The following is a 21,778-nucleotide window of genomic DNA, read 5'->3' on the forward strand; positions in this document are numbered from 1 at the left end:
TTGTAATAGGTCCGACTTTTCAGTAATAAATGGCTTAAGTTGTTTACTGTACGGAGCCGTCTTACTTCAACGACACAGATTATTCTAGAAAAGAAAAAAATAAGTCAAAGAGCATCGCAACGGAAAAGGCGCGCCAGGATCATAACACGGCAGCATGTTTTCACACCGCCGATACTCGCGCGATAACGTCCCATTTGTGTTATCGTTCGAACACAAACATTCACCATCACGCTCGCCATACCCGCCCTACGAATGCTACAAATTAACAAGTGCCCTCTTTCCCGTTTGAATTTAAAACGCGATAAGATACCGATTGTGATTGATATGCGCGGTTTTATTCTGTACCTACATTCGACTGGTCGCCAGACGGGTGACACGCCGCGGTATCGGGGTTTGTTTACGATATTCATTTAATTACCGGTCAGTGCTCGGGTTGAGTCCTTCCGATATGGACAAAGACGATTGCGATGAGTACAGCAAGTTGTTGAGGAATAGGACTCGAGGGGACTCGTGTAGGTCGCGATCGAACAGTGTGGAGGGTGGCAGGTCCTTTGAGACGATAGTGTTTGACTGTAGAATGGTGAAGACGTCCACTCAGGTGGATGAGCTGGCTGCGACGTGGGGAGGGAGAGGCTCGATCCCTGACTCCAGGAGGCTGAGACGGGCCCAGTCCTGGTCGGGGATACCACCAGACGATGTCAGCTCCGAGATCAGGATTTTACGAGAACGGTAGGTCGTTGGAATTACGATATTTAAAAACGACATCCCATATTTATAGGCTAAATAAACAGTGCCAGAAGCAAAACAGATTTTTGAAATTTACATGAATGTGGTTTCATAAAAGTAATCCAGGAACTTTCCTACAACATTGTAGGGGAGAGTGGGGTAAGACGGGGTGGGGGGCAAGACGGGGCGACCGATCCTGAGTGCGAACGAATTAGCCAATCAAGATCGTTTAAGCACCTGACGCCGCACCACCATTACGGCAATCAGTTATCGAAGTGAGCGGACAACGACACTACGCCTTTGATTTGTTTTCTGGAAAAAACTGTTTTTTGCTAAATAGCTAGTGATTTTTCTATATTACACTAGGCGTGTATTTTCCGTAAATAATAACACCTCGCAATTGATTTAAATGTTACCAAATGTGAAAATAACAACACTAACAGGTAAGAACTTGTTTTCCTCATTGCTGCGTACTGGTTTTATTCAGTTATTTTTTAAATTTTATTTGGCATACGGGGGCATGATGGGGTAGGTGTTAAGGGGCAAGATGGGGTATGAAGGCAAGCGACATAGAAATGTCTAATTTTACTATTTATTTTATTCTAGAATGGTGAGAAATTATTAAAAAAAACGATTAAGAAAAAGAAAGAAGCGGAAGAGGATATACAGCGAAAAAAAAGAGTTGAGGGAACTTAAAAATCTCAAAAAAAAAACCCCCAACTAAGGAGAAAAGAGTAACAAAGAAGAAAAAAGGGGCTAAGAATAGATCATTACACGAGAATAGTGACAACAATACTGAAAATACACCTTTTTTGTATTGTAAAGGCCTATATTTGGACTCAAATGAAGGCTGGGTTGCTTGTTCAGCATGCGGCAAATGGGTTTACTGCAGCTGTGCAGGTTTAGATGACGAAGATGCAGATACCGTGTTCACTTGTGAACATTGTGAAAAGTAAATAGTCGTTTGCTGCCATACCCCATCTTGCCTTCTTATTGGTACCCCATCTTACCCACGGGGGTACCCCATCTTACCCTAGGGGTGGGGCATGATGGGGATAAGGGTGTATTTCTACTTTTTGTTTTTTTAAATTTTATTATGTTGATTAGACTGCCAAATTACACGTGAACAATGAAGACTGATTATCGAAGAAGATTATAAGAATAAAACAAATTAATAAAACTCTCTACGGTCAATTTTATTTACCATCAAACTTTAAGGACCCCGTCTTGCCCCACTCTCCCCTAATTGAACGTTAACTATTGCAATATTGACACGTGTTGTAATTCAGTATCAAGTGCACGATAACAATGCCATTGGCAATGTTAACGTTCGATTCCCTTTATTGGTACTAACTATTGTTTGAACGAGAAAATTTCCGCTGGTGCACATCATATTTTAAATATAAAAAATTAAAAATATGGGCATAATTAATGTAAAACACACTGTAAATAATAATAAATAATTTAAAGTTAACTTTTTTAATCGAGTTTGATAAAGTCATCAAAAACCTTTGCTTCATTTGTATAATTTGAAAGTGAAAATAATAGTAATCAATAAAACGTCTCGGTTATCCAAATTGTAATCCATTTAATAGACCATAATTCACATTAAATCGTGACTTATCGTCATAATAATTTCTTCTAGAAAATCTTTCAATGTTATGACTGAACCTAAATCAATGTTTACTTATAGATGTTATACAAAATCATGTCATAGATTGGGTTTCAATGAGATAACACGTTACATTTACTTACTCTCGTAAACGCCAAATGTTGGGTCAATGTAACTGCATTCACATGCAACTCAATCTTGCATAAAAGGTCCTGTCGAATTCGATATCCATCCTTTAAAATAAATTTATTTAATTTACGTTTGTACTTCTTATTTACCTTATTCTTACTAACACTACAATAAACAAGTAGGTAACCTAAATTCATCACTTTCATCATCATCTACTTTGTACTGTACCTACATACGTATGATTCTCACGTGTAGTAGTGGATGATGTAATTATTTGTACAATCAAAACAATCAAGTTTGTTATAGATACTTCATTACAATTATGTTTTTTATAGAAGAGTACTTAATTAACTTTTTTTTAAGAATATTGATAGCATTTTATAAATTCAAATTACCTAAGTACTAATTATCCCGATGACCCCTCATGGTAAGCTTTCTTACGAATGTGGTCGCCTCAACGAACGGCGGGGTTCGAACCCGACGCATTCCTCGAATCGGACACCGCCGTTTGGCCACCACCCATTTTACTATTGTCGCTTCAATGTAAAAAAAATATATTAGAAAATCATGTCTTATTCGCATCTTATTAGTACAGCTACCCTTCGCTGTCGCCTTCCAGATTAGTAAGGACTCAAAGCAGGCCGCGGCCCGGCGCGCTGCGGTATCTCTCCCGGCGACAGAGGCTCACCCTGGCTTCGTTGGCTCTGGTGGACTTCATGAGCTTCTGTTCCATGAGCGTCATGGCACCCTTCTTTCCGAGGGAGGCCACAGCAAAAGGCCTGTCAGACACCATGTGCGGAATCGTGTTCAGTTTTTACGCAGTCGTCATGTTTCTGACGTCACCAATTTTTGGGAAATTCGTGAGTATTTTTATTGCCAATTTGGTTTAGGTACATGAGAAAGAGAGATTTGAAATTACAGAACTAACTGATATAGGAAAGTAGTTTAAATATTAACTAATAAAGTAGTAGGCATTATAATAATATAATATCTTAATACTTACCTATACATACATTTTTTGTTTAATCGCTTACTTAGTAGGTACCTACTTACAGAAACGGTATAACCCACCGACGCTATTGCAATGTATTGATATTTAAAATCAAGTTCGATGAGCTAAATAGGTATACAATAGCGCTAAATATGGGTACATAAGTAGTAATTAACGTTATCTTTTAACCTACGCTACATAAAACATATTATTATAATGAAGTAATAATAAATCAAGTAGATTACATAGGTACTACTGGACGTTCAACTTTTTAAATACAAATTATTTTGGAACTAAACAACCTCTTTAAGGTACTTACATAACCATTTACTTACTATGAGTATAGGTAAATACTATTTAGGTATCTAGGTATTTCAAGAACAGGTAGAACTTCTAGACTAAGTAATTATTGATACTTCACATCGATAGAAAATTATCACACTTATCGCAATTTTAGTGTGTGTTTTCTTGTTACTTCCGTTCACGATTAAGAAAGAGTGCATGGGAACTGTAACACGTGGAACGTTTTTTTTATTATTGGTTAGATGTTTTGGATTCTGTTTAGACTGTTTTAGGTTTACGTAGGTATTAAGTAAGTAATCGTGTTGAATTAGATTTTAGAGAAAACTTTTTATGTTTTCAGTTACCACTAATGGGAGCGAAGTTCATGTTTATTTCCGGCATGTTCATAGCCGGAACTTGTAATGTGTTGTTCGGGTAAGAAAAACCTCCTTTTTAAGTCGGTTAAAAGTTATTTAGAAGAAAATTGGTAAAGTCAAGTAGCAAACGATATAAGGCGATAAAGCAGAAAATACCTATAGTATTTTACATTAGTAATTTTACAACTTTCATACCTGTTTTAGGGTTCCGTAGTCCTGACAAGAAACCCATAAAGGTTCCTCAAAGTCTGTCTGTTATTTCATGTCTTTTTCTGCTGTTTTCAAGAATTTCCAAAGTTACCTAAGTACATTTCATAAAAATAACGTTAAATTTTCTCGTGGCATTTTTAAAAATACTTAAGTACAGATTGTGCGTTTGTGTTCTAACTGTTTAAATGCCAAATCTTTCTCTCTTTCAGTACTCTATCACTAATAGAAAACTCCACAACCTTCACCTGGCTGTGTTTCCTTGTCCGAGGGCTGGAGGCGCTCGGAGCGAGTGCCTACTCCACCGCCAGCTACGTGTTCGTGGTCAACGCCTTCCCTGACAGCATTGGGTCGGTGCTTGGCATTTTGGAGACATTCGTCGGGCTCGGCATGTCAGTCGGGCCTGCTATCGGAGGCTTGCTGTACTCGGTCGGTATTATTCTAGTACGCCATAAATTAGAATGAAGGAAGTGTCGTGGGTTCGATTCCCACTTTAGGCAATACAATTTTTTCAAGTTAGAAATTGAGTTTCTCCACCCTAATTTTAACTTTAAGTATTGCTTAAAAATTAATTAATTTACTATACATGTAAAGGGGGAAATCTTGGGGTTAAATGAATAGTAAGGTACGACACGGCGATTCTTCGAGTTATTAGACAAATCTAGTGCAAATAAATAATTTGATTTGTTACAATGGCGTTGATGTTATTAACCGTAGTTGGGTACTTCTCATTTACACTCAAATTTGATGGTCACACAATAATAGTTCATAAACGGTATAAGTTAGAACAATAACTTTGAAATCAGATGATAAAATATCTATTTAGCTACATACAAAATAAATTTTATCGTAATAGAAGCAAAAATAATACGAAAAAATCACATGAAACGATAAAAAACGGGGTCATTTTTCGCGTTCTCATCGTGTCACACCTTCGGTTGCAATGAAACATTTGGTTACTGCATTCACAATTTTCATTCAATTTGTGTGCAGCATATACTAAAATCATCGTAATTAAATATGCTTTCCACACAATAGTCAAAAAAATATCTTCTTATAATTATTTTGAATTGGGAAAGCGAAATACGTTGGTCACACGATTTTAGGTACCTAAAATTTTGAGTTATAATACAAGATTGCCGTTAAACCGAACACCAGCAACCAATCACAGCGTTCTATTCGGTTAACGTAAGTCGCGCTTCGACCATTGGGGAGGTGAGATAGGTCGATCGTCGCTCCGCGAAAAAAATACGTAACTTTTTGTGATTATCCATAGACATACCGTCGCTTGCTTGAACAATATTTTGTACCTCTAAAATTTAAACAATTTAATTGAAACTTTGCCATTGAAAACTTAACATGTTAGACTTATTTATATAGTATTCAACTTGAACCGTTAAATTCAAATTTAAGGATAATTCATAAAAAACTAAAATTTTCGTCACGTTCGTGGCATCACCTTCGTGGTGTTTTATACACGAAGGTGATTTTAGGCCACGAAAGTGATTTCTTGCTTTGGTTTATTTTAAAATATAGTGACTGGTGTTTATGTTTTTACAATATTTTAATAACTAATAAATTATACGTGGTAAGTAGAGATCAGTACATCAATAAATAAATAAGGGCCTCGTTTTTGTTGTCTGTTTGTCTGTGTGACTGTATGGATGTCTGTATATGTGACTGTGTGTGTATCTGTTTGTAAGATAAATTTAATCTGAAGTTTGACTTAAAAGTTGTATAACAAAAATACGAGGCCCTCTGGCCTAAATAAAAAATATATTTTTGTTGAGGGACTGATAATCAGTTAGAGTTCTTTTTTATTGAGGTACTGATAATCCGTTTTTTGCTTCTTTAGCATTTCAGAATGCTACCAGTGTCACCCTTAAAACCAATTGCGTAGAATCTTGTAACTTAGTAGGTGGCGTAATCGGTAAAATTTTATCTCGTATTTAAGTAGGTACCTATTTATATTATGTTATTACTATTTATCTATGAAAATAAGACAAAATATATGTTTTATAAACACTTAAGAGTCATTTACAGTAGTAAAGTTTGAAAAAAATATTGCTGTGATGTACAGAATCACTTTCGTGGCATCAAAAAATTCAAAACGTTAAAGCTTCCAAACGAGACTCACTATTTGCCTGATTTACTGAGAATACAATCTTCACATCAAGCGCTACAATTTTTGTTTACAAAAAGTTGAAATAAGTTAGAAATAAAATTCGCCACGAAGGTGACGATGAGAACCGTGGCGATGAGAAATAGCCAGTTGCCATAAACATGTTTGAAAAGTCGAAACGGTTCTTTTACCAACAAATATTGTATAGATTTTAAAAGAAGTGTACGAAAGATTTGTAAAAGTTTCTATGTAAACATGAATGTTCCAGGTAGATCGGGGGATTTGGCCTACCATTCTACACTCTAGGAATCGTTATGGTGCTGACTGTGCCAATCAACTTCTTTCTGCTCACTGATTGTCAAGGTAAATACACCAATATCATCCAAATATTTCGTTTAAATATTTAGCTGTTAAAAACACATTAGACTAATACATTTTTCAAGATACATAATACAAGATGCCACAGTATTTAGCTTATTGTGCTGTCTGTACCTACATTACTACTTTAATGTAAAGGTCCATAAACAAGTAACACGTATGTAAACCCATGTTCGCAAATAAAAATTATTTGATTTGATTTAAAAATTATCTTTCAACACGTATTATTGTTAATTTACAGAATTCTCAGTCGGTTCGAAATCAGCTTCCATAATGAAGCTCTTTAGGATCCCGTCCATCATCATAACTGGGCTGGTAATAGTGATCGTGTCCAATACGTGGGCCTTCCTGGACCCCACCCTGGAGCCCCATCTACGGCAGTTCGGCCTGTCCACGGAACAGATCGGCCTGATCTTCCTACTCTTCTCCAGTTTGTACGGAATCTTCAGCCCCATTTGGGGATGGGTTGCGGACAGGTAAAAAACCTTCGCACTATTTCGTAATGCTGCCGTCGTCATTCTGTTCTGTATTTAATTTAGAAAAAAATTCAAAATATTATATTGTGTGCATAACATCAAAACATTAACACCCTGAATAATTTCAAAATAAAAATAATTGAAATGAAACCGCTATGAATTCAAATAGGTACTTTTAAGAAAAATAAAACAATATCCGATCGTCAAATAATGACAAAAGAAATCTGCACAAGCTTGAAGTAGAAAAAATAAAACAAAATAATTAAGTAATAATTGACTGGCGGTGGTTTCTTTTTCAACGGCTTTGTAGCAATAGACATTAGTAGTTAAAAGTATATACATAGAAGTATTTCTGTGATCAATGTTATAAATCTTATGTGTTTCAGAGTGCACAACCATTGGTGTATGATGGTCTGGGGCCTATTCTTATCAACAGCTGGACTGTTGCTTCTAGGCCCTTGCCCTTTCATTCCCGGGCTTCCACGGTAAGTCTAAATATATTTATTTGATTATCATCTGCATTAATAAAAGCATTAAATCATTCGTCAAAGAAAATTATTGTTTCAGTGACCTCTGGTTGGATTTGGTGGCGCTATCAATTTTAGGAATTTCGGTGGCTTTAACTCTACTGCCGACCTTTCAAGGTGTCTTGACCAGCTCTATGTAAGTTGTTTTGTACCTATTAGTAAAACTTTGGTAATACATATGGTGTGTTTCGTTTATGTAAAATAGGAAACTATGTAACCATCCCTTCAGCAATAACCAGCCGTAGAGCCGTTGCAACTGCTACGACACGTAAAAAAATCTAACGTATTTTCAAAAATATATTATGTAGTAAACTGAAGGTTATAACGATGCCTAGTGCCAACGCTCCTTAATCAAACTTCCTAATTGAACATTTAACCGCTTTGTAAATAAAAATGCGCTACGATTTTTCTCGTAGCACAAACTCGTAGGCCTCGTAGCACGTGTGTACTAAACAAGGTAGGTATAGGTAGGTAGGTATATAAATGTTGTAATTGTTTGGTTTTGTCTGAAACACAAACATCTCAATCATGACTTCCATATTCCTGACTGAATGATCTACGAATGTTTTGAAATATTTTCCATCTATTACGATAGAAATGTTAATATTCAGACGAAAGAGGCTGTCCCGAAGCGGTCGCTACTTACAGAGCTGTCGCTGGCTTGTGGTCGTGCTGCTAATCACTGGGCGGCGCACTAACGCAGTCGTAGCCCGTAGCCCGTAGCGCTATGGATTAACCCTGTGCCCGACCCTTGAGATATTTTAACTCCTGACTCAATATAAATGTTCCTACAGCTACGAAGGAGGCTGCCCCGAAGCGCTCGCCACTTACAGCGCTATCGCTGGCTTGTGGTCGTGCTGCTAATCACTGGGCGGCGCACTAACGCAGTCGTAGCCCGTAGCGCTATGGATTAACCCTGTGCCCGACTCTTGAGTTATTTTAACGCCTGACTCAATATAAATGTTAATACAGCTACGAAGGAGGCTGCCCCGTAGCGCTCGCCACTTACAGCGCTATCGCTGGCTTGTGGTCGTGCTGCTAATCACTGGGCGGCGCACTAACGCAGTCGTAGCCCGTAGCCCGTAGCGCTATGGATTAACCTTGTGCCCGACTCTTGAGATATTTTAACTCCTGACTCAATATAAATGTTCCTACAGCTACGAAGGAGGCTGCCCCGAAGCGCTCGCCACTTACAGCGCTATCGCTGGCTTGTGGTCGTGCTGCTAATCACTGGGCGGCGCACAGTGGCGAGCGCTTCGGGGCAGCCTCCTTCGTAGCTGTAGGAACATTTGTATTGAGTCAGGCGTTAAAATATTAAATTGAGTAGAATACAAATGTTAAATTGAGTCAGGTGTTAAAACGTTATGTTCCTACAGCTACGAAGGAGGCTGCCCCGAAGCGCTCGCCACTTACAGCGCTATCGCTGGCTTGTTTGTGGTCGTGCTGCTAATAACTGGGCGGCACACTAACGCAGTCGTAGCCTGTAGACCTTTGAGATATTTTAACGCCTGACTCAATATAAATGTTCCTACAGCTACGAAGGAGGCTGCCCCGAAGCGCTCGCTACATACAGCGCCGTAGCCGGTCTGTGGTCATGCTGCTACTCGCTGGGCGAGGTACTAGGGCCGGCGCTGGGCGGCGCATTAACGCAGCGCTACGGGTTCCCGCTGTGCGCTACGCTGTGCGCCGCTGCTTGTTTCACTATGGTAACTAATATTTATGGCTAATTAATCATCGAGTTAGACTAAAGGCAAATTTTAAATTATTCATGTTACTGTGTATTTAATGGGAAAGGGACATTGACGCAGAGAGTACTAAGGTTGGATAGTTTTATCCTAGTTTTTAAAAGAGCTCGGATCCACACGCACGATTATACATATTGACAGACCTTAATTCTCTCTTCAGTTAAAAAAAATTTGGAATATGAATCATCATTTGCGTCTGTTTATCCTTTTTTTTAAATATTTATTGAAATATATTTTTAGCTAGTAGCTATCTTATTGTGATTTTAGATTTTACTAACATAATATTAATAATGACCGCAGGCCGTCGTAACGCTCACTTTCTTCTCCCTGCGCGAGTCGTCCAAGTGGGAGCAGCTATCAGACGTGTCCCACTCCATCCCCTACACAGACACCACCTGGAACAGTGCCAACTTCTGCCGCGTGCGCAGCGCTCCAGAGAGCAGGATCGAGAACTCCCCGCTACTGACCCCTTGCTCTTGCAATATGAAGAACGGTGAGTTTAGTTTACTATGTGTATGGGAGCAGCTATCAGACGTGTCCCATTCCATCCCCTACACAGACACCACCTAGAACAGTGCCAACTTCTGCCGCATGCGAGAGCAGGATCGAGAACTCCCCGCTACTGACTCCTTGCTCTTGCAATATGAAGAACGGTGAGTCTGATTGCTGCTATGGCGGCTGCAACAAAGCGGTCGCTTGTTATTTGGTTTTAATTTTTTTTAATGCATGACAAGGCAGGCATTTGATTGCAATCGCACCTGGTGTTAAGTGAGGTGGTTTTATAAATTTTCAACCGACTTCAAAAAAGGAGGAGGTTCTCAATTCGACCCGTATGTTTTTTTTGTTTTTCTATGTTTGTTACGCGATAACTCGGCCAATTATGAACCGATTTGAACAAATCTTTTTTCGGCGTATAGGTAATACCTCAAGGGTGGTCCCATTTAAATTTAATAATAAAAAAAACAACCCCCAAGGGTGGAAAATTGGGGAAAAACTTTTTTATACGCAATATCTCCGCCGCTTATAAATCAATTTGAACGATTAATTTTTTGTTGAATAGGTATTATCAAAAGGGTGGTTTCATGCGAATTTGAAGAAAATATTTCACCCCCAAGGGTTTAAAATTGGGGATGATTTTTTAATTTTTAGTTTTTTTTTGGGTTCACGCATTGAAGTCGGTTTTTTTTTTTAAAGTTATATAGACAACAACTCAAAAAGGAAACGTGAATGAATTGTGGGCATTCCCCTTTGTCCATTAGACTAGCGCTATGTTGTGAATTTTCCCTCGGAACAAAGTTGGCCTTCACTGCTTGGGGTTTTTATTGGCGGTTCAGAGGAGTTGCAACTGTGGGAACGAGAGGTGGGAATAGTCCCGTCTAAGATAGCCCTGTGTGCCTTTTAGCCCGCGACTTCGCATGCCTGTTCGTCTAAGTCTTTTTCCAATAAGAATTTTATTTATGTGTGCTCAATTCAAAAGCGCGAAGTTAAATTATTAAGTAGTTTAGCTTTCTGAAATTCTCAAATTTTCTGTGATGTGTTTGTAGTATGTGAACATGCAATTTATGTAAAGTTTAATGTAGGTATAGTTAATTTGATAGCAACTTAACATTAGCTTATCATTTCAGGATATTCATACGGCACTTCACCATCGCGTCGCCTGTGCCTCCACAAAAAACGCAGCAAGAGCGGATCGGCAAGTATCGCCGAGGCACTCTCCTATTTCCTCAAGTTCCAATACCTCACCGACTTCTACATCAGAATACGAAAATCCAAAAAGAAACAAAAACACACCAACTGCACTAACAACACTCTATATCAGAACTATCTCGAAAACGATCAGAAGAAAAACGAATCCAGTGAGATAGTCAACATCAACAATAATACAACCAAATACCGCAGTTCCGAAGACAATTACTGCGCGTATTTAGACAATGCCATATTTGGAAGTCCGGTCGTTATGGAAAATTTGGAAACGGAACATTTGATGGTGAAAAGGAACAACAAAGGTCTGATCCCGGTGCTTCTCGCTTGCGATGAGGAGAAAAAGAAAACGTCAGGCGAGATCATCAGGCACAATCTTCAGAAGGTTCAATTCTTTGAGCAGAACCAAACCTGTACCTCTGCTATGGAAAACATTTTTGTAAGGTTTTTTTCTAAATTCTTCAATTCTGCGTAGGTATGTTACTTTTAGGCATGTTATTAATACGCTCAACTGTTTTCTTACAGGATGGTTGTGAGTGTAGAGTTGGCGTCACTTTTGTACGAGGCACAGTGACTGTTTCTTCAGCGGGCGCCTGTGAAGTCTAGCAAAATTCCATTCTAACTGTAAATATTTGCAATTTTAATATTCTCAATTGTTTTAAGTTTATTTCATTAAGTTTTAATATACTCACTTCAAAAATAAAACAATTCAACTTATTTCAACGTATTTAAAACGTTGTTTCCAAATAGTCCTACGAACATCGTTTTCCCCTGCCGTTTTCGAATAGCAAAAATATTTCCCAAACAGCGCGGAGTACTAGGAGACTATGAAAGCGAGGAGGTCAAAAATTTTCCCCACCCGCATTCCTCTGAGGGGGTGCTTTTCCATCAGTGTGAGCTACACACGCACACATTGAAGGTGAAATACCCCTTCAGAGGAATTACACACACACACATTGATGTAGAACACTCCCTCTTTCTGCCCCAACCCCTGTAACCATGGCAACGCTGTGGAACGTTTTACTCCTGCTACATTCTGTGTCCCTAGTCGATTCGACCTCTGCTGACGATTTTGCGACGTTGTCATTGCAACCACTGACCACTGTCCAGTCGGAAAGTCGGAAAAGCTGCCTACAAAATTTTCAGCTTTTCAGATGATGGTTTTATTTATTGGGAACGCTCGCGTAGCGCTCGTCGTAGCAGGAAAAATCGTCGGGCGCAGTTTTCTACGAGCGATCGCGAATACGCTAATACCAGGAGCTCACAATCACGAGGGAGTTTTTATTGAACGCGCCGTAGTAGGCTTTTCCATGTTGATGAAAATCCTAGTTTTGAAGAGAGTTTATTTGTTGAAAAGTTTTTTCATAATAATTAAGATATTTGTACACGATAGCAATAGTTAATTCAATAAGTAAATGAATTCGAACTGGAAATTTAATAATAGTGTAATAGTAGTGTAGACAATAGAAAAGAAAATGTACAGAAAGCAAATAAACTAACACCTACTTAATACAAACAAAAAATAATTTTGTTCAAAACTTTTGCTAAGAGTGTCGTTCTACTGTCACTCGATGTTGAGTTTTCACTTTGTTAATATGTGGTAAACCATTCTTTCACTTGGAACGGGAGCATATTAAAACGCGTTGCCGACTGAATGGACGCAGCGTCGCCGTTACCAAAAAAACATAAAGCAAAAGGAGGTAATTTGGGACACTTTGTTAGACCTTTGCCTAAGTAGTCAAAACCATCACGGAATCTAAATGTTCAAAACCTCTAACATATTTTAGCCTAATAACGAAATGACGCTACAGTACACTGTCACATAAGTATGTGACAAACATAACAGAAATGTGAAAATCAGTTTCGAAAAGTTTTGTTTCACTAAAATATTGATTTCGCTCCTATGAATGAAGGTCTTCAACCAAGTTAGGATTGGGCGGCGGGTGACTGAGGGATGGGGGAAAATCACAGAGGGTGGCACCCTCTGCGTTGGAGAGAGACGGAGGTAACCTCTTTGTCTAGCGTGGAAGCAACGAAAGGCCATGTCCTCGCTTTTCTGTCAGCCTGGTACCAGTTGTTTATGATTAAAGTAACAATTCAGATACAAACTGACGAGGGTAATTTTCCTCTTGAATTGCAAACGCGGGCTTGAATTCCAGAGGGATTTCTAAAGAAAACTTAGTTGTAACAAACAATAAACAAATTGCTAATTATTAGTAATTATTTTCCACGTAGGTAAGTAAGTAAAACCTAAAACGTAAAATGTAATATGATACTTTGTATTGACACATTTAACGAAATCTGAAACGAAACAAAGCCATATGGTGGTGTTATATTTTCGTTATTATAGCTAAACGTATCTACATGCATTAATAATCATAATACATTTTGGTTCCAAATTATTCAGACGTTAATCATGCTGTTAATCATGAAATCTTTCGTGTTAATGTTAATTTTGACTGCAACATTTGCCGAACAAATCAATAAAAAGAAGGACATCGAAAAAAAGCCTTTGTGTGAAAGAATCGATGTTCATGGGAAGCCTCACGTGGAGTTAACGGTAATAAATGGGGTAAATCGACCATACCAACTGTCTTATTACAAGACACAAGCACACGGCGACTTAGTCTACTTCAGCTACAACGTTGGACGGCAAAATGAAAGCTCCTTCAAGATTGGTTACGTACTAGAAAATGGGTATGTACCAACACCGGTATCGGCCGTAAAAGACGGCTTCGCAACAGCAATCAATTATGCAGACCACGTCATTTATTTAGGAGGAAGTGAGGGAATCTACGTTCAAGATCTCAAGCTCCGTGGACAATCTGAACCTCATTTGCTCATTCCGAAAAGAGATATTTGGGACCTCTTCTTCAAGGATCACCTGTATTTCATAGAGTTTCCATCAAGAAGGTTGTACAAGGTCTATGCTCATAATAAAACAGAATCGGTACAGTCACACATTCATGAGAAATTATACCATTTTGTGATCGACGGCGATGGAGATACTTTCTTAAGTAATAAGTCAGGGTTATACATGATAAGGAAAGACACACACCATCGCGTTCATATAACAGGAGCAAAAGTTTTCCGCGCCTTCGAGGTGAATAGGAAAGGTGTGGCTTATTTCTGTGGAAAGAACAAGATTTATGTCGCCGATAAAGAAAAGCATTCACTCGTAGAAATTGCTTCTATAAAGAATATTTTTGGATTGACGTTTGATTACGACGATAACATGTACTTTTCTGATCCACATAGGATTGTGAAATTGTTACCTAATAATTGTACCTCTAGTGTTGAGCACAATAAGACACCGAAATAGAAATTACAATAGAAAAGCATTCTAACATATCCAATTAAAATGTACAAGTAATTAATAAACAGTTTTTATTAAACGATGCATTGTATCATTATTTTAGCAACGAGCACGTCTTTTAATTTTGAAAATTTGAGTTCAAACTACCCTATGTGTTCTTTTCGGCCAAATGCGTGTCGTGCCACGCGCAATGTAGGGTTCCGTAGTTGCCCATTTACTTCATCTTAGTCATTATGAATGTTTTCTTCTAAAAAAAATTTATTATACGTCTAGCGTATAAAGGTTCGGCGTTCGTCAAACATCAGCGAGACTTCAGATAATATGCTTCAGTAGGTACGGCTAGCACGAAAAACTTTCGAGTTCAAATCGTTTGCGTACTCGAATCGCCATCAAAAGATTTAGTAAGAAAACTACAACAGCGCCCTTGTGAACGTGTCGTAAAGTGAACTTAATATGAGATGTGGTTGCACGAAACTTATTTTGAGAATCAAAATTGTCACGTTATCGTTTAATTCGAAGATTGCGTATCGAATTTTATCGAGTACGCAAACGATTCGAAGACGAAAGTTGTTCATGCTAGAAGTACAGATTTGTATGCTCTGTCACATCATATTATGTCGATGCCACCCCTCCCGTGCCGCTTCCACTGTACCTCTGGCATTGACTGGGTTAAAAGCGATAGACCTATGTAGGTATAGGTAAGGATTTTTTTTTTATATTTTTGTCTTAATTTTAAATATATTTTTTACAATGTAAATTACAAAAGAAAAAGTTATAAAAATACATTATAAAAAAAATCACTTAAAACTAGTTTATCCGCCGGCAGCGGAGCAAGGCCCAAGCTACCGGTGATAGATAGGGTCACAGGCTGAGGAACCTTCGAACAATGCGTGCCGTGCCGGTGATCCTCACACCGCCTTTTGCATCTGACCCTTGAGCCAACCATCCAGCGAGAGCTTCTTTAGATGTTGGTCGAAGCTCTTCGCTATTAGCCCGTTTGCCGAGACAACTATCGGGACAATGATCGTCGAGTCAACATCCCACATACGACTACCTATTAATGTTATTAATTAACTGATCTATCTTAACCGTAATAGCATTTTTCCTGCTTTCGAGCACCATGGGAGAAGCACAAAATAACAGAGTTGTATACCAGTAATTGCGTGTACATAGCCAAGTGCGTGTCGTGCCACGCGCAGTGTAGGGTTCCGTAGTTGTCCGTCGTTAATACGATATATTTCAGAAGCAAGCAATTACTTCATCTAAAGTCACTTTTAATATTTTCTTCTAAGTAATTTTCACTAGTTAAGAAATTGTATAATACATGAGTTAACTAAATGACTATTACAGTAGGCGCACACCGTTTTTCGTCGGCCGATAGTTTAGTCGGGCAGTTGATCAGTATGGGCATGTATGGGAGTGCGCACACTACGCCGATTCGATTTGGCCGATTCTTCATATAAATTAAAATCGGGCACAACTATCGGCCAACTAAAAATCAACGGTGTGCGCCTACTCTTATTGCTATTACTCATAAACTAACTGATGTATCTTAACCGCTATAGTTTTCTTTGAAAGTTCATGAAAAGCAGATCCCTAAATAGACAAATAGTCTTAGAAACCCCTAAGCCATTTTAAAAGGCCACACGATGGGGTAGAAGATGAAAAAAAAATTCATCCCCACTTTACATGGTAGGGCTTTAGCTACCCTAAAAAAATTTTGTTATTAAATTCAAAATTTTACTTTACCGTTTTGTCGGCGTGATTAATATACATACCTTCAAAAAATTACAGCTTTCTAGTGCCAATAGTTTCCAAGCAAAACCTCGGACAGGCAGACAGAAATATCGAAACTATAAGGATTCCTTGTCAGGACTACGGAACCCTAAAAATGGTACATTTACGATGTTCGCCTTTAATTGTGTCGATAATTCGATATTGACTGGACCAAGTTGTAACAAATTATAAACAAAAATTCCACCTGAAACGTACTTAAATATATACAGGGGGGAATTTTGTAATGCCACCTGGAGGGAAAGTACTCTTAATATTGTAGATAGACATTTTTTCTCAAAGGAAACATTCCTTTAATTTTGCTTTTCAAAAATAAAGGAATGTTTTCTTTCAGTAAAATTTTCTATCTACAGTATTAAGAGTACTTTCCCTCCAGATGGCTTTACAAAATTCCACCCTGTATAATATGCTTTGTATTGACACATTTAAATGAAATCTGTAACACAAAACGAAACTAACAAAGCCATATGGTGGTGTTATGTTAAGTACCTATTAACGTTTTGATACGTCTGCATTTATTAATCTATCTTTTCACTGCATAATCATAATGCATTTTTGTTCCGAATTATTCAGACGTGTTGTTTCATATTATACCTAAACATGAAATATTTCATATTAATTATAGTTTTGTCTGTAACATTTGCTGAACACATCAATACAACTGAGGACACCGAGAAAAAGGCTTTGCGTGAAGGAATAATCAACGTTCATGGGAAACCTCATATGGAGTTAACGGTAATAGACGGAGTAAATCGACCACACCATCTGTCTTACTACAAGCCACGAATTGTGTCCTTATTTCAAGTAGTGTACTTCAGCTACAACGTTGGGCAGCAAAATGAAAGCACCCCCACGATTGGTTACACCGTGGAACCTGGAAACCCAACTGCAAAGATACATAAAATATCGACCGTAAAAAACGGCTTCGCCACAGCAATCGATTATGCAAACGACATAATTTATTTAGGAGGAAGTGAAGGAATATATACGAACAAAATCTGTGCTCTAACGACAAGGGTGGGCAGTCGTTGAGATGACAGCGCGAAAATCGTCGGCATCCACTAATTATGACCCTTATGTACCACTATATTGACAAAGTTCTCCGTCTTCGTACGCGATATTGGAAATTTGGCATCTACCATCGGCTGATCTGACATTAGGCGTAGTCTGGCTTTGATATTCAATTTTCAACTGTATTACCTTGACAATCAGTTCAAAATTGATTACTAGAAAATTATTTGACAGACGATTTCTACTCTCGACAAATGCATTTGAATTAGCCCACTGATACTGGGTGGTCTATCTGAACCTTATTTGTTTATTCCGAATAGAAATATCTGGGACCTCTTCTTCAAGGATAACCTGTATTTCATAGAGTTTCCATCTAGAAGCTTGTACAAGGTCAGTTCTAATAGTAATCAAGTTGAATTACAGTCACAAATTCATGAGAAGTTATACCAATTTGTGATCGACGGTGATGGAGATACCTTCTTAAGTAATAAGTCAGGGTTATTCATGATAAGGAAAGACACAAACAATCGTATCCACATCAAAGGAGCAAAAGTTTTCCGCGCCTTCAAGGTGAGTAGGAAAGGTGTGGCTTACTTCTGTGGAAAGAACAAGATTTATGTCGCCGATAAAGAAAAGGAATCACTTGTCAAAATTGCTTCTATAAAAAATATTACTGGATTGACGTTTGATTACGACAATAACATGTACTTTTCTGATCCACATAGGATTGCGAAATTGTTACCTAATAATTATACGTCTAGTGTTGAGCACAAGACACCGAATGGAACATCGAAATAGAAATTTCAATAGAAAAATGTACAAGTAATTAATAAACAGTTTTTATTAAAACGAGGCATTATTTTGGCAACGAGCAAGTCTTTTAATTTTAAAAATTTGAGTTGAAACTACCCTATGTGTTCTACACAACATAGTTAAGTAATCAAAAATCGGCCAAGTGCGTGTCGTGCCACGCGCAATGTAGGATTCCGTAGTTGCCCGTTTACTTCATCTTAGTCATTATGAATGTTTTCTTCTAAAAAATTTTTATTAAACGTCTAGCGTGTAACTCGGTCGGTGCCTCAAATATGAGAGCGGCACAGGAGGTTGTTTGTGAGACGTCAAACGTCAGCGATAATAATATGCTTCAGTGGGTCTAGACAAAGTGCAAATTATAATCGCAAACCAGTCGAAAAGTGGTCGAAAAGCCCCTTTTTTGTATGGAGTTTTGACGGATTCGATTTTCGATTCGATCAAAAAGTGCGTTTTGTCTAGGGGGGCAGATTTGTATGCTCATCATATTACGTCGATGCCACCCCTCCCGTGCCGCATGCCGCTTCCATAGCAAAGCAACCTAGCAAAATAATAAAAAAATCGTACATTCGTTTGCCATGTTAGCCTTTAATTGTATCGATATTGACTGGATAAAGTTGTAACAATTATAAACACAAATTCCACCTAAACGTAACTATTAGATATACTTTGTATTGACACATTTAAATGAAATCTGAAACGAAACAAATAAAGCCATATGGTGATGTTATGTTAAGTACCTATTAACGTTTTGATACGTCTACATTTATTAATCAATCTTTTCACTGCATAATCATAAAGCATTTTTGTTCCGAATTATTCAGACGTGTTGTTTCATATTATAAACATGAAATATTTCATATTAATGATAGTTTTGTCTGTAACATTTGCTGAACACATCAATACAACTGAGGACACCGAGAAAAATGCTTTGCGTGAAGGAATAATCAACGTTCATGGGAAACCTCACATGGAGTTAACGGTAATAGACGGAGTAAATCGACCACACCAACTGTCTTATTACAAGCGACGAGCTGCGAAATTATTTCAAGAAGTGTACTTCAGCTACAACGTTGAGCAGCAAAATGAAAGCACCTCCACGATTGGTTACATTGGTTTCCAGGTTCCACGACCTGGAAACCCAACTGCAAGAATACATAAAATATCTTCAGTAAAAAACGGCTTCGCCACAGCAATCGATTATGCAAACAATGTCATTTATTTAGGAGGAAGTGAAGGAATATACGAACAAAATCTCATGCTGGGTGGTCTATCTGAACCTCATTTGTTTATTCCGAATAGAAATATCTGGGACCTCTTCTTCAAAGACAACCTGTATTTCATAGAGTTTCCATCGAGAAGGTTGTACAAGGTTGTACAAGTTAATAATAAAACCGAATCGGTACAGTCACATATTCATGAGAAGTTATACCAATTTGTGATCGACGGTGATGGAGATACCTTCTTAAGTAATAAGTCAGGGTTATTCATGATAAGGAAAGACACAAACAATCGTATCCACATTAAAGGAGCAAAAGCTTTCCGCGCCTTCAAGGTGAGTAGGAAGGGTGTGGCTTATTTCTGTGGAAAGAACAAGATTTATGTCGCCGATAAAGAAAAGGAATCACTTGTCAAAATTGCTTCTATAAAAAATATTACTGGATTGACCTTCGATTACGACAATAACATGTACTTTTCTGATCCACATAGGATTGCGAAATTGTTACCTGTGTAGGCGCAGCTTAGGTACTCTTTTACTTTCATCTGTAACACAACGTTTATGTGATTGGCATATAATCATTATTTTATTTATTTTATCTAAGATTGTATCCCTTGATTGTCACCTGTTGTGTGTTCCTTATTAAATTCGCAATCCTATGTGGATGTACCAATCTTAAGATTGTAAATCCTAAATGAATGGAACACCGAAATAAAAATAAAATTATAATAAAAATAAACTTTTTTAAAAACAAGCTTTTATTCTGAATTTCGAAAGTTTGTATCGCGCATGGAATTTATTCCTCTTTTTCTCTGTTTGCGCTACAAGCTTTCGAAATTCAGAATAAAAGCTTGTTTTTAAAAAAGTTTATTTTTATTATAATTTTATTTTACACTTTTTAGTTATATCTTAATCTCAGGACCCTGGACGTTATCTAACACTAAAGTGCTCGAAAAGACAAATCCAACGAACCCAAACTCGATGAGTTTCCGCCGTTTTGTTTAGGAGTTCCTATGGCCACCTCCCGACTCCATCATCAGACCAGCTCAATGGTACCATAATATTGCATTGTCATCGGACTTACACATGTATGCAAAATTTCAGCTCAATAGGAAACCGGGAAGTGGGTCAATTTTAAGTTGCAAGATTTGACGACAGACACCAGACATGTGAAAGTAATAAAAAGCTTGTAATTACAATAGAATAGCATTAATATTATATAATATATCCAATTAAAATGTACAAGTAATCAATAAACTGTTTATATCGAAAACGCTGCATTGTATCATTATTTTGGCGAGTTTGACGTCATGTTAGGCGTCATAGCGATGCACAGTGCACACATGTATCCCCTAGATACAATTACAATGGACCAGCTCACTACGTGTACCCACACATGCATCCCATCCACCCCTTCAATCATCCTCTTTCCACTCGCTTATGACGTCACTAGGCCACTGAACGGACATTTTGCTATGAGCATGCTTTATGAAAGTACCTACTTGACATAGTGTTTGACTTGTGCTATGAACTTTATGACACGGCAAAAATGCTAAAAATTAAATGTAACCCACCATAGTTATGCGGTTTAATTGGATAAACTGTGTTCAAGGCTTTCTAAATTGTTTTAGGGGATTTTACAGCTACACTCCTACAGCCTAGTAAAAGAGGTTCAGTTGCAATTCATCCAGCTAAGTTAAGCTAAATTATTATCTAAATAAAAAGTAACTAACTTGAAATGTACCTAAGGTATTTAAAAATACATGAAGGTTGTTAACATCTTAAAAACTGTAATATATAGTTAGTTTTGCAAGATGTGTTGAACCAATACAATTGCACTGGCGATTACAATTGCACTGACTATGTCATTTAGAAACATACATATTATTATATGGGAAACAATTTATCGTTTGTTCAAGGTGGGTGAGACAAGGACGTGTCGCGTCACCGCTTTAAACCAATAAATTGTTTTTGAATAAGATTCGGCTATAATCCGATTGTACAGGTGAAACCGGACGAAGCCATATTTCAACGGAGCAATAGGATTTGCTATTTGGCACACAAGGTTTTTCTTATTTCGTTATAGATAATTTGATTTGAAGAACAAATTGGTAGTATTTTGCGTGCGTGCCTTAGAGATATAAAATTCGCAAAATAGCTTAATATTGGCTAGAATATCGTGGTGTTTGGCCCGACCAAACTAAGAATCGGCCGACTAAAAGCCAATAGGTTGCGGGGTGTTCTAAATGCTGTTAGGGCCCCGAGGTAGATACATGTCTGTCAAATAAGTGCTAATTCACTGAATCTTATTATTGTATGTAGGTCAACTTTATTCGTCCAAGAGGTCAACACTAA

General features: G+C 37.8%; 4 protein-coding genes across 4 annotated transcripts; all 4 read left to right on the forward strand.

The window, feature by feature from the left end:
* The first annotated feature begins 80 nt into the window (after nt 1-80).
* Nucleotides 81-12,000, forward strand: LOC114364146 (MFS-type transporter SLC18B1). Its single transcript, XM_028320158.1, has 12 exons — nt 81-729; nt 3,087-3,327; nt 4,102-4,175; nt 4,537-4,753; nt 6,719-6,809; nt 7,066-7,300; nt 7,687-7,785; nt 7,868-7,963; nt 9,362-9,533; nt 9,873-10,065; nt 11,198-11,712; nt 11,799-12,000. The coding sequence occupies exons 1-12, from the start codon at nt 449-451 to the stop codon at nt 11,877-11,879; spliced, it is 2,295 nt and encodes a 764-aa protein (XP_028175959.1). The 5' UTR covers nt 81-448; the 3' UTR covers nt 11,880-12,000.
* A 1,674-nt stretch (nt 12,001-13,674) lies between these two features.
* Nucleotides 13,675-14,655, forward strand: LOC114364156 (ommochrome-binding protein-like). The gene has a single exon (XM_028320167.1). It carries the CDS (start codon nt 13,690-13,692, stop codon nt 14,593-14,595), a length of 906 nt encoding a protein of 301 aa, XP_028175968.1. The 5' UTR covers nt 13,675-13,689; the 3' UTR covers nt 14,596-14,655.
* A 2,321-nt stretch (nt 14,656-16,976) lies between these two features.
* LOC114364141 (ommochrome-binding protein-like) lies at nt 16,977-18,518 on the forward strand. Its single transcript, XM_028320152.1, has 2 exons — nt 16,977-17,410; nt 17,672-18,518. The coding sequence occupies exons 1-2, from the start codon at nt 16,984-16,986 to the stop codon at nt 18,190-18,192; spliced, it is 948 nt and encodes a 315-aa protein (XP_028175953.1). The 5' UTR covers nt 16,977-16,983; the 3' UTR covers nt 18,193-18,518.
* A 100-nt stretch (nt 18,519-18,618) lies between these two features.
* Nucleotides 18,619-20,136, forward strand: LOC114364155 (ommochrome-binding protein-like). Its single transcript, XM_028320166.1, has one exon. It carries the CDS (start codon nt 19,052-19,054, stop codon nt 19,937-19,939), a length of 888 nt encoding a protein of 295 aa, XP_028175967.1. The 5' UTR covers nt 18,619-19,051; the 3' UTR covers nt 19,940-20,136.
* The last annotated feature ends 1,642 nt before the right edge of the window (nt 20,137-21,778 follow it).

The sequence above is a fragment of the Ostrinia furnacalis genome, unplaced genomic scaffold (assembly GCF_004193835.3).
Source record: "Ostrinia furnacalis isolate ACB-3 unplaced genomic scaffold, ASM419383v2 OfSCF7353, whole genome shotgun sequence".
Classification (NCBI taxonomy): domain Eukaryota; kingdom Metazoa; phylum Arthropoda; class Insecta; order Lepidoptera; family Crambidae; genus Ostrinia; species Ostrinia furnacalis.

Bases quoted from the DNA above. Each gene is read 5' to 3' on its own strand.
- LOC114364141 (XM_028320152.1), top strand. From the start codon at position 16,984: ATGAAATATTTCATATTAATTATAGTTTTGTCTGTAACATTTGCTGAA. The intron at 17,411-17,671 runs GTTGAGATGACA...TTAGCCCACTGA, and splicing joins AACGACAAGGGTGGGCAGTC to TACTGGGTGGTCTATCTGAA.
- LOC114364146 (XM_028320158.1), top strand. From the start codon at position 449: ATGGACAAAGACGATTGCGATGAGTACAGCAAGTTGTTGAGGAATAGG. The intron at 4,754-6,718 runs GTCGGTATTATT...TGTTCCAGGTAG, and splicing joins TCGGAGGCTTGCTGTACTCG to ATCGGGGGATTTGGCCTACC. The intron at 10,066-11,197 runs GTGAGTTTAGTT...TTATCATTTCAG, and splicing joins CTCTTGCAATATGAAGAACG to GATATTCATACGGCACTTCA.
- LOC114364155 (XM_028320166.1), top strand. From the start codon at position 19,052: ATGAAATATTTCATATTAATGATAGTTTTGTCTGTAACATTTGCTGAA.
- LOC114364156 (XM_028320167.1), top strand. From the start codon at position 13,690: ATGCTGTTAATCATGAAATCTTTCGTGTTAATGTTAATTTTGACTGCA.